We start from the raw sequence: 11,580 nt of genomic DNA on the forward strand, positions 1-11,580 counted from the left end.
CAGTGTTTTCGTTCTGGAAGACCGCACAGAGCTTTACATGAGGCCGCACCATGAACCTCCAAGAGGGGGTCAGAGTCCCCGTCGGTGCTTTGTTCAGGGAGCGTCTCACAGGACGGTATCCCAGGTGCACCCCGTGGCAGACACGTAACAGCATCAGTGGCTTCAGGCCAGAGGGAAGAAGGCACTGGGTGACCAGCCCAGCAAAGACTGTCAACTGTGAGAGCAGCCAGCGCTCCCAGCTTGGGACGGTCCTCCTGGAGCCCTGGTGCTTTGTCACAGGAGTGTGGGGACCCCAAGCAGGAAGCCATTTAGAGAGGGGCACTCAGTGAGTCTTAGCAAGTCTTGTAGGGGAGCCGGGTGATTTTCAATACCCTTTTCCCTCTCGCTCTCCAAACAAGAGCTCCTTTACATTAATTCCATCGCCCCCATTTTATCCTTGTAAAGGGAGGGATCCAGGCTGATTTCAAATGACAGGGCATCAGAGAAAAATCGAGAAGGATGCCTATTCCTACAGCCTTTCTTGTTGTACTTTCCCAAGACTTCGGGCTCCTCCGCTGCCCTGGGATTTAAGGTGTCTGAACAATGGGCAAAAAAAGCAAGCAGGGGAGATTTTGTGAGATCGTGACAGAAAAGAAAAAAGTTCCGAGGAAGACCTTCCCGGGGATCTTGCCCCAGGAATGCCCCCTAAGGCCAGACTGCAGCACGGTGGCTGGGGGTGAGTCACCGCTCATTAATACTTGAGTCTTCCCTGTGTGAGTTATGCCCGTGTTCCATACACAGCTTTTCCTGTCTCCTCACCTTCCTGTCCTGGCCAAACAATTCTGGGAAGTTATTTTTCAGAAAGGTTAAGAAGGTATAGCCTAAAATTATAATCTCAGTTAGGTAGATTAGCTCGTATACCATGATGAGCTCTGAAATTGGTTAGCCACTCAGTGTTTGAGTTCAGTCCTCCGACTTTCATATGAGAGCCGGCAACATATAAAACTCTTTATAGGAAAGTCCAGAGAGTCTCAGGACTTGCCTTCAAGCACTTCAGCATGGCACAAGCAATATATAGAAAATTCTGGAAAGGAAATAGCAAAACCTGGACTGCCGAGATCCACGACAACGGACCCTGAGCCAGTGTATGGTGTCACTGTCAACAATGCCTTTTTGACACCAGGAGGAGAGTTAGGCCCAGGATAAGTGAAGAGGAAAAGACAGAGTTGTCTGAGGGGATAAACATCATTCTGAGGCTGGAAGCAAACATTCTTGTTGGTGGTGTCCCTAAAAAATGTATACACACTTCAACAACTGATAGCTCAGCCGATGTTTCTTTCTTCTCAGATTTAACCCATTGGAATTAATAATAGGTTAAAAGTGTGTATACATTTTGGAGGGACACCCTGTATTCCGAGACATGGAGTTTCTGGTCCTGTGTCTGGGTTAGAATATCAAACTAGCTCCAACAGGAAAGCACTTTGGCAAATGCAAACAGAATGTCCCTTCAGCACTTGGGACTCGCTGCTGGGTTTAATGGCTCACCTTCCACCCTGCTGAGGTCATTAAAGTATCCCAAAACCCTTTCAGAGCTCAAAAATAGTTTCTGTTTGCTGGGCAGGTAATAAATCTCATTGAGCCTGCCTGGAATTTAATTCCACTTTCTTCATGAAAACACCAGGGACACCCATTACCTGGATCTCAGCAGCTCAAGGCTTGCAGACCGCCCCCCAGCTCCCCACTTGAAAGGTTAGGCACCAATAACAAGTTCTTTATCATTTATATGGATGGGAGGCCTCTTAAGTATAGCCAGCTTAAATTGGACCAAAGAAAAATTGGTCTTGGACTTGGGGGGGGGGGGTAAGATTGTGGGATTTTTTTTTAACCACTGCCCTGTCATTTTGGCTCCTTAACATCTCAGAGAAGATGAAAAAGAAGTTTGTTCTTGTTTTTGTGTTTGTTTTTTTTGTAGACTTCATTGCTCCACTCACTGAAGTGTTACAAGAGTAAGACAGAAGTGAGTATGTTTTTGAACACGTAGCCCCAAAGAAGTCCCCCAGAGGGCAGGGCGCCGACCGAGCTAACCCCTCGGCCATGGGCTGCAGTAATGTTGAGTCTGTTCCCGATTTGGTTAGAAAGAGGACACTGAGGTGTAGATTCTGCCGGAAACCAGCGGGGAAGCTTCTCTTGACCTGCTGTTCTGCTCACAGAGCTGTGTGCGGCTCTGGAGACTTTACTGGACCTTCTCCAGCCCCCAAACATCAGAGAGGCTGCTGTCCAAGTTCGGCACAGCTCTGGGACCTTCTTTCACAGCCCGCGGGCCTGACGAGATGCAGGCCAGGCTAAGGGCGTGGAGAGAGCCCAGCAAACCAAATCTCATGTACCCTGGACCCAGGTCAGAACCGATCAGAACTTCAGTGGCACCCAGCTCGGAGATAGAGGGAAATCCTACAAAATCCTGGGGTCACCGTGGACCAGGCCTCCCCTTGTAGTTTCCCTGGGCCCCGAAAAGCTGTCACATCAGGATATTCACCTGGAGCAAATTCCTTTTCTCCAGTCCTGACATTTTCTGCATTGTGATTACATAGCTCATGTGATCTTTTGACACCTCCTCATTTCCCTCACCTTGAAAAAATGTCACCTGTCATATTTCTATGGCAACTCCCTCTCACCACTATGGAGATTTCACAACATTTGTGGAAATCTTTGGAAATAAGCCAGTGTCCCAAAGTTGGGGCTGGGAATCAAATTCTTGAGTCATAAAGGTATTTGGCTCCGGTACTGTGCCCAGTTCTGAATGCGATGCATGGATTCCTCATTCCACGGTACAAAATAAGATCTTGGAGTGGACTCAAGTGGCTCGTACCTGTCACGCTACTGATAGCCAGAAACAGTCCCGGAACGGCTACCAGCCGCGTGGTATTCTCCCGTGTCCCCCGGTGTCTGCATGCTTCTTTGGTCTGATTGAATTGGACTTCTGTGGGATAATTTTGCATGCTCTTAATTTGGGTTTGTTTTATCATTCAAACATCGTTTGCTTCCGCTGCATCTGTGTTTTTCTTTTTGTTATTTTGTTTTGTTTTGTTTTCACCAGGCGACCCCCTCCTGCCGTTCCAGGACGACCATCCTAACCCCCATCATCCATCTCCTTTCGTTTCCAACAGCATGTCCATCCGTGGTGTTTAAAAGCCTTTCGTTTGCACTATATGTCATATGTACATAAAAACTTTTATTTTTGATCTATGTCTATAATAAAAACAAAGTTTATTCTATATATATATATAAAAAAACAAAATGTGTCCTGTTCCTTTTTTCTAAAGAAGACACAAATTAAAATAAGAGTTTGTTTAAACTAAAACAAGGTAAGGGGAGAAATATACAACTTACTCTTTTAAGGGGCTTAAGTTGAAAAAAAGATTGATTTTAAGTTCTTAAAGCATTGCAACTTAAGGTGCTATTTGGTATGAATAATTGTCTTTAATTTTGAAATGTCTTTCCAATAAAAGTATGAAAAGATGCAGTAAAAATTCTGGGAGTCTAGAAAAGAAAACTGATTAATATCAACCTGCCTCCAAGAATCCCATTAATAATAATTATTGCACAAAAAAAGTTTGTTGTTTTTATTACTTTTCTAAGTACTCTTGTAGGAGATAAAATATGTAAGATCGTGTAAGAAATTGTAGGTCTTAAACACATAAGCCTCACACATTCTGTTTTGGCTAATTTAGAGGGAAAATATTGTTCAAAGTACAGGGCAAGAAAGCATTGCCGCCTTGAGGAGAGAGATTCTTAATGATGTCAGTCAGGTACTGGAAGGGTGGGATCTACATGAGTTCTGGAGGGAAAGAACTTTGTTTTATACCTTAAGCCTCAAATGGCAATTGCAACACTGAAATTTTAAACTATCATTTAAAAAAAACAAACCCAAAGATTTATCCAAATAAAATGTTTATTATTAAGGTCATCTACTACAACCCACCAAACCTGTGGTCTGAACCCTTCCCAACGGTTTGAGATTTAATTCAGAATTTCCTTTTTGAAGATTGACATGGTCTAAATCAGAATTTAAACGTATCTCCTATTAGATGAGATTCACCTTTTTTAGGCGTTTGGTACCTTTCCACTTTGTCTTCAGCATGAACTTAATTTTATGTAAGTTTAGAGGACTTTAAAACGTAGGTGGACCTGATGAACCATGAGAAAGGAAAACTCAGGTCGTAGCAGAATGAACCAATTCCCAGGCGACCATACCCGTCTCAGCAGAGAAGTGCGGTCCCTTCCTCACCTTAGGTGGGCAAGGAAAAGGTGGGGAGTAAAATGACACCATGCGAAGGTTTGTTCATATGTATTTACTCTTTGCAGTGTTTCCAGGTTTCATAATAGACCCCTGTCCCCACCCCTCCCTCAACGTTTGAGAGTGAAAAACGTACAGCATTCTTCAGCTTTGACCAGAACTCCGATCATCAGGAGGAACAAACCACTGTGCCTGTAATAAAATTAACATTTCTTAAATATCCTTACTCCTTTATTTATGCGTTAAACCTTCCTTGAATTCATCATAATGTCCTAGTTCCTGGGAACCCCAGAGGAGTGACAGGAGCAAAATAGCTTACAAAATAAAATCAGCTATTTGAGTTCTAGAACCAGGTTGTCCACTCGACCCACCGCGCTCACATTCTAGAACACGCTGGCTTTGCCCTCTGACCAAGAAGGAGCAGCAGAACGCGTCTCGGCCCCGCAGAGGCCAATCTGCGGGTCTAATGGGAGAGAGGACGCAAGACTCCAAGTCACAAGCACTGGCTGAGCAGGTGACACGCTGGTGTGGACGCTGACGTCGTCTGCTGACAAAAGGCTCTAGGTCCAGCAGGTTCTGCAGCTGGCTTCCCCGGGACCAGTGAGGGTTGTTGGTAGAGCTCCCCAGCCTCCGGCTAGAAAAACCCAAGACGTCTAAGGCATGGAGAAAAAGGAGCTAAAGGTAAGCAGAAAGCAAGCTTCCAGTCCTTTCCTCGCGGGGTGTCACTGGTAAGTCAAGGCCCCTGAGCCCCGGGCACCGCAGACACGCTGCCGGGGCCATTTCGACAGGCATCCTGCAGGTCGAAGCCACAAGGAGACAGGGAACCAACGTCTGCTGTTCTTTTAGAGGCAGGGACACCTCCAGTGGCTTTCAAATATGACACACTTCTCCTTTTCGTCCCAGACTTTGAAAAACTGTGGTACTGGCCAACATCTGTTTTATAACTCAACACTGTTATTTTTTTAAACTCGGAAAATGGATGCTGGAATCTTCGGTTCAGTTCCACGAGATTCTGAAGTCAACCTTTGCAATTGTGAATTTGTTTTAAAAACACGAGCTTCCCCCACAGGGAGAGGAGCTTTCTGAAAAAGGAAAAGGCCTCTGTAGCCCTTCAGAACACGGCAGAGCCTGTCTGACACCAGCCGCCTCCACCGCCGGCATGCGCGCCGGGTTTGTTTGGGTTTTTTATACTACAAGTTACTGTTGAATCGCAATACTGTCCACATACTAAGATCAGATAAAGTGGCAGCTATTAAACGAGTCAAGACTATAAACTGCTACTCCAGTTGTTTTTAATCAAATCAAGTTTACAGGACATTGTATCGGGTCCTGATTTTCAGCCCCACTTCCCATCTTCAATGCCTCTCAGGAGCAGGAGCCACGAGCAGGCACCGGGTAAAGAGCCCCTTAGCAACCCAGGAGGCCAGAGAGATTTCGGGATCCTTAAGACAGTAACAGTCACCAAAGTGGGTGACAGCTGACGACAGAGGATATTTTTGAAGCTACAAATACCACAGTGGAAAAACTAGCCTTTTGGGCTCTTAAGGGCCTTTGTATCAGCTCTCTCCTCTTCCTGGGACACTCTTCCCCGAGAGTCTGGATCATTCCCTCGCTGCCTGCAAGTCTTTGCTTAAGTGTTGCCTTTTCCATGAAACCTGCCCTGACCCCCTTAGTTACTACCATTGCTTTTCCCCCCATGGCTTCTGTTACCTCCTTCTTATATATATTCTTAGTCTTCTGCTAGAATGTAAGCTCTACTAGGTCAGGGACATTTGTGCCTTTGAGTCATAGATCTATTATGAGCACACAAAACAGTATCTGTCATATAATTAGTGTTCAATAAATATTTGTTGAATAAATTCCTGAGGCCAAACATCATTAAATGTGAATGGTAGAAAGTGAGTAGAGATAGGCCTAGGTGGGCAGTGATTTTGTTAGATGTTAGGGGAATTCTCAGTCTCCTCAACTTTAAAATATAATACCTGTATGACAGGATCAAGAGACGTAGATAAGACAATGTATATAAAATGCCCAACGCAGTGCCTTGTACACACTGGGTACTCAAAAATGTAACTGTTATAATTTACCGAGTTCCTGTGTGCTATTTATTTCCTGAATTTGTGGGGACCTCAGCTAGTTCCCAAAGCACAATTCAGCAAGAATCCCAAGACTCTTACTAAATTTATTTATAAAAGGAAATATCAATCTTCCACAAGGTGGCACTGTGTCCCAGCCCGGTTCCCTGCATTCAACCTGTTTGAAATATTGTAAAACTGTGTGACTGATGCCCTCTGCTGGCTTGTTTTTGTTTTTCTTGACCTTGAGCCTTTGGCTTAGAAGGAAGATCATGTGCTTCCTCAAATATGCTCAGCATGAATTCTTGAATCCACAACTTAAGCCAGCTGCCCAAAGGCTCACTCAAAGTTTGCAGAACTGACACAGCATACAGGCATGGCACTGACACCAGTTTGGTCGCCACGCAAAATCAATGCGCGTTGCCACACTCCGATCTTTGCACAGCCTTCTAGGTACCTGCCAATCATCTATCAGCCACATCATGCCTGAAGTGAAGCACACCTGCCACCCAGTAGCTCTACCTGTCCTTGATCCCTCCATCCCAACTACAATCCCTGATACCTTTTGGAGGGATAAGCCTCCCTATTCCGCCCTCCTTGCTCTCACCTGCCACCACCAACCAACCTCCGGCCTTACCTATAACTTAGACAAGAGGCAGAGCCAGGAGGAAGGGTGCAGAGGGGGAAGGCAGGCAGTTTCTTAGGCAAACAAGTATTTGACAGATTGGGGTTTTAATTCCATTGCTACTGTGACCTTCTCCCCCTTCCATTCTCTCTCCAACCTACCACCCCCCCATACACACAAACGATATTCTCTGGGAATCTAAATCATTAATACAGGGGTGGGCAAAAATAGGCTCACAGTTGTATGCAAAATTTCTTATATTATCTAATTATTGTATTATTTATTATTAAGCCACTTTTGCCTGCCTCTTTATTCTACCTGCACCCTCTCAGTGTGGTTTAAATTTAAGAGACTGCCAGCATCACTGTACTTAAGCGATGGGAAACTTCCCCACCAGCTGTCACATCAGGTCACAGCATAGCTGCCCTGGCCTGCACCCCCACGCCAGCAGCGACCTGGGGAAGCACGCCTTAGTGAGCCTGTTCATCCTTCATGTAGCAGCACTCAAAGGCTTGGGACATCTCAACATTTTCTTACAAGACATTTATGGATTTTTTTATTTGTATTTTCCCCAAACATTTTTAGAATCCATTTATATTCCCGGCCTGTGAAACTTCTTGGTGTTACACGCATTTAGTGTGTGGAATTATATTTTCATTTTTCTTAAACCTGCCCTGCTCAAATTTCAGAGGGGGTCTGCTCCTCTGTGTCCCGATTTGCGAAGCTAATCCACATTCACTTGCACCCGTAACAGTGTTCTAGGCAGTGCCTGTGTATCTCCCTGGAGCCTTCCCTCTGGGCTGCCGGGTTCTAGTCTCGGTCTGTTTTCATAGGCCAGCCTCCTTTCCCTTTGATTCTTCTCATTTTGATTTTCTAGTTACTAGTCCAAATTAAAATCAGTGCTCAAGACATTTTTGAAAGGTCTATGCTAGAGAAATAAAAACACTACTTCTCAGGAATACTAGTGCCCTGATGAGATTTGATTTGAAGTTAATTTCTAGAGAGACGGGATAGTACAAGGGACTTGCCCCAAGCAAATGATTTCATAGGAACCAGCTATTCTGGGAACACCTGATGCATTTTGCATCTCATCTCTGCCGGCAGGTCTCCTACATGTCAACTTAGTAACAACCGTAATAATAGCTAACACGGATAAAGTGCTCTGTCCAGCATTCTTCAAAGCACTTTGCATCTCATTTAATCATCAGAGTTCTAGAGGCATTTTTATTCCCACCTTCCAGATGAGAAAACTGAAACACAGTAGCCTATGATCTGATCTTTTACTCCCTCTTAGGTCAGCTGGACTGCTCATTACCTGCGGGATAAAGCCCCAGCTCCCAAATGTTCAGACCCCTAATTATTACTCAAGCCTCCCATTCTAATTTTTCCTCCCCATAACCTGGAACCCCTCCCCCCCTTCATACTGTGCTAAAAACAGATGTGCCTCAGTGGTAGGCACATTTTACATGCAAGTGTGTTTGGGAGCCTGATTTTTGGCAGAATCCACAAGTCAGACTTCAGATTTAAAATCACATCAACAACTATTGGGATTTGTTAGAATTTTATTTGGCATTCTAAAGATCTGAAATCAGGCCCAAATTCTGACTAGACGGTCTGCTGGGGCAGAGGAGCAGTTGCCCTCACAGGACAGAGCACACTCCCTCATTTCCAGTTATCAGTCAGCTGCACCAGCCTCACTTGCTGCTATTACTGACCTGGCTCCAAAAGGCCTCTGCCGCCTTGCCCTAAGACCATCTTCTCCCACTTAAATCACACCTACGCTCCAAAACTAACCTCAGATGCCATCTCCTCTAGTAAATATTTCCTAATACTCCAGTTTGACCTCCAGCCTCTTCGGGTTCCCTCAGCATTTTGCTGTGTATTACGGCACATACATGCTTCACTAAGAATGAAGTAGGAACTCTGAGTCAAGGTTAAGAGAACAATTCTGTAGTTTTAGGCAACAAAGCGACATAGCATCCAGGGTTCTAGGATCTGAGCTCTAGATAAATAATGGAGCCCGCATTAGTACACTGAAAGGGTAGAGAAGCAACTATATTCACACACACACAGAGGCACATTTTTACCACCTCTTCACTTTTCATGCCCCTTCTGTCTGCCTTCTGCTTACAGAAAAACCAGACGCAATTTGATGGATATGTTATTAGTGTTTAATAAATAGAAACTGCATCACTTCATTTGTTATAGTGAGTAAAACATGGGAGGAAACCATCCTTGAGGGCCCCAGAAAGCTTTTTCATCCACCAAACAACAGAAAAGACAAGCACATTCACCACCCAAGCCTTTGGTTCACTTCTCCTGATCTCCGTTCTCCCACCCGCATCAGCCTGCTGCTTCCAGAATGGAACTCTGCCTTCGATCGGATCCCAGCTGGAGGCTGCCCTATCACTTGCCTAAATAATGGGATGGAGGCGTCGAACTTAGCTGAGGAACCTGGACAAATCTTCTTTAATCTCAGCCTCATCCCAAGGCCCATGAATGTTTTCTTTAAAAAGCTGCAGGCGAATGAGGTAGAAAGGGCAGAGGCAGGAGATGGACACCAGCAGAAGCGCAAAGAGGGTGGCCCCCACCGCACTGATGGACAGCAGGCCCCCCAAGGCTGAGAACGCAAAGAGCAGCGTGACTCCCACATAGCTGCGGGGAGTACACGCCTTCAGTTTCTTCTGTAACATGGGCCACAGGGCAAAAATCTGGATGGCAAACGTCACCATGATGAAGGCATGCAGGGTCCGGGGCAGGCGTGAGGCCAGGCAGACAGAAGCAAAGATGGCCATGTTCAAGGACAAGGTGCTGGAAACAATGGCAGCATTGGCACCATAGTCGAAGAAGATGAGGTGGCCTAAGAGCATGAAGACTGACATGGCGTAGATGGTGTCAGTGCTGACGGACTCTGTCAGGGTCTTTAGCACGGGTGAAAAGCCGTACGTGAAAGTAATGAAGACCAGGGCACTCTTGAGGTCAGCCCACCGAGTCCGCCCGCTCTTCCTCCGTCCCTCACCTCCATCAAGGAGATCAAACAAAACATAGCCAATCAGTGACAAAGCCAGGCCAGTCCCAAAAAGCCAATGAGGGGCCAGAAGACCCTGGTCCATATACCACCAGATGACCCCAAAAACACAGACACTGCACAGCTGCTGTATCACCACGCTGGACTCAAATACCACAGCCCAATACTGGTACTTCCGGGCGTGGATGTTCTTCCGGAGCTCTTCCAGGAACCGCTGGTCCACATAGTTATCAGGAAAAGGCTGTCGCTCGTACAGGACCTTCTGCCACCTGGTCTCAGTGGTGGTAGTTACAGGCTGGGCACACATCCTTTCCCTCGGGGTCAGGCCAGTTGAGTTTCCCAGAAATCCATAGGGTTCGTTCTTTATAAAGTCTTGAAATAAGCCCTCTCCGGAAATCCCATGCTGTGTGGTAGTTGATATTGTGCCGACCTTCCCTTGTTTTCAAAGGCTGCAACCCAGGCGAGGCCTGCAAGAGACGAGTTTCTTCTCTGAGGCAGGACAACACAGCCAAGTTCCTAGAAAGATAGACCACAAACCTATAAAACTGCTGAAGGTCAAGGGTAGGGCTGAGTTAAAAATCAAACCAACCCCCTTTATTAAAAGTCTGAGCAAAATGCATGTGGTGGCCCTCTTATAACAATGGACATTAAAGTCTTTCAGATTTTAAATGGTCTTCCCTTGGATAATGCCAGACGTCTGTCGGCTGTCACTCATTGAGGGCCTAGGATGTGCTAAGTGCCTTCCCTAGCTTTCTTTCCTTTCATCTCCACAATCCTGCAAGTTAGTCCCACTTTAGTAAAAAGCTCAGATTCGAATTGCTCGAGTAACTTTCGCCCAAGTTAACAGTGGTAAGTGATGGAGCCAGATGCAAAGCCTGACCCCAAAGCCTGTGCCTCCCTCCAACCCAGCTCTTAGCTAGGGGTTCACACCCCTGAGGTCTGTGGATGGGCTGGGAGCGTCCCCAAGCCCTGTCACTGCGTGCCTGTTGCTGCCACTGAATGCAACTGTCTAGGGACAGGCCCAGAGCTTTGACTGAGTTCTCAAAAGTATCTGTTATTTAAAAAGTCCGAAGGCAACAGTAAACGGCATCATACCGACAAATGTGAGCTCTGCGGTTCATTTAGCCAAAGCCAAGGACTCAGAAACGAAAGATCCTTGAACTGAGGTCACCATCCTCTAAAAAGCTACCATCCTCCTGAGAAAGATGAAGGTGTTGGGGGATCGGAGACAGTGACCCGTCTGTCACAACAGGAAAGCTGTGCGTCAGAAACGCCCGCGAATGTACGAGGAGGGCTCTTCCCGCGCGACCTCCCTCGTCCCGCGGAGCCCACCACAGGTTTGGCTGCACGAGCCCACCCGGGGGCCCGTCCCCGCAGCAGGGACCCCGGCCAGGGCACCGCACTCCCGCCGCCACGCCCCGCCCGGCCGGGAGGGAGACCGGGGAACACCGATTCCCGCTCGGAACCCACCTGCCCGCCGGTTCACAGGGATCGCAGCCATGGCGACGGCCGCCCCCCTCCTTCCCCATCCGGGGCGCCGAGGTCGCGGCGGGGACCGAGCACTTCCGGGTCCGCCGCC

The 11,580-nt window shown here is 46.8% G+C and overlaps 2 protein-coding genes across 4 annotated transcripts in view; one reads left to right on the top strand and one right to left on the bottom strand.

The window, feature by feature from the left end:
• The window catches only part of DNM3 (dynamin 3), a 352,871-nt gene extending 349,608 nt beyond the window's left edge, over window positions 1-3,263 (top strand). For both annotated transcript variants that reach the window (XM_081120434.1, XM_081120436.1), the window contains one exon: window positions 3,074-3,263. In XM_081120434.1, the coding sequence (XP_080976560.1) occupies window positions 3,074-3,110 (37 nt within the window). In that variant the 3' untranslated portion in view covers window positions 3,111-3,263. The remainder of the gene's footprint in view (window positions 1-3,073) is intronic.
• A 5,867-nt stretch (window positions 3,264-9,130) lies between these two features.
• On the bottom strand, window positions 9,131-11,574 carry PIGC (phosphatidylinositol glycan anchor biosynthesis class C). Of its 2 annotated transcripts, XM_081120909.1 has the most exons (3): window positions 11,472-11,553; window positions 11,097-11,241; window positions 9,131-10,517 (listed from the first exon to the last, which is right to left on the bottom strand). In XM_081120909.1, the coding sequence occupies exon 3, from the start codon at window positions 10,306-10,308 to the stop codon at window positions 9,415-9,417; it is 894 nt and encodes a 297-aa protein (XP_080977035.1). In that variant the 5' UTR covers window positions 10,309-10,517; window positions 11,097-11,241; window positions 11,472-11,553; the 3' UTR covers window positions 9,131-9,414. The 2 variants fall into 2 exon arrangements, with proteins under 2 accessions (XP_080977035.1, XP_080977036.1); XM_081120910.1 differs by lacking the exon at window positions 11,097-11,241 and having other exon boundaries at window positions 11,472-11,574.
• Window positions 11,575-11,580: the final 6 nt, after the last annotated feature.

Source organism: Miniopterus schreibersii, assembly GCF_964146895.1.
Source record: "Miniopterus schreibersii genome assembly, chromosome: 19".
In the NCBI taxonomy this organism is placed as follows: domain Eukaryota; kingdom Metazoa; phylum Chordata; class Mammalia; order Chiroptera; family Miniopteridae; genus Miniopterus; species Miniopterus schreibersii.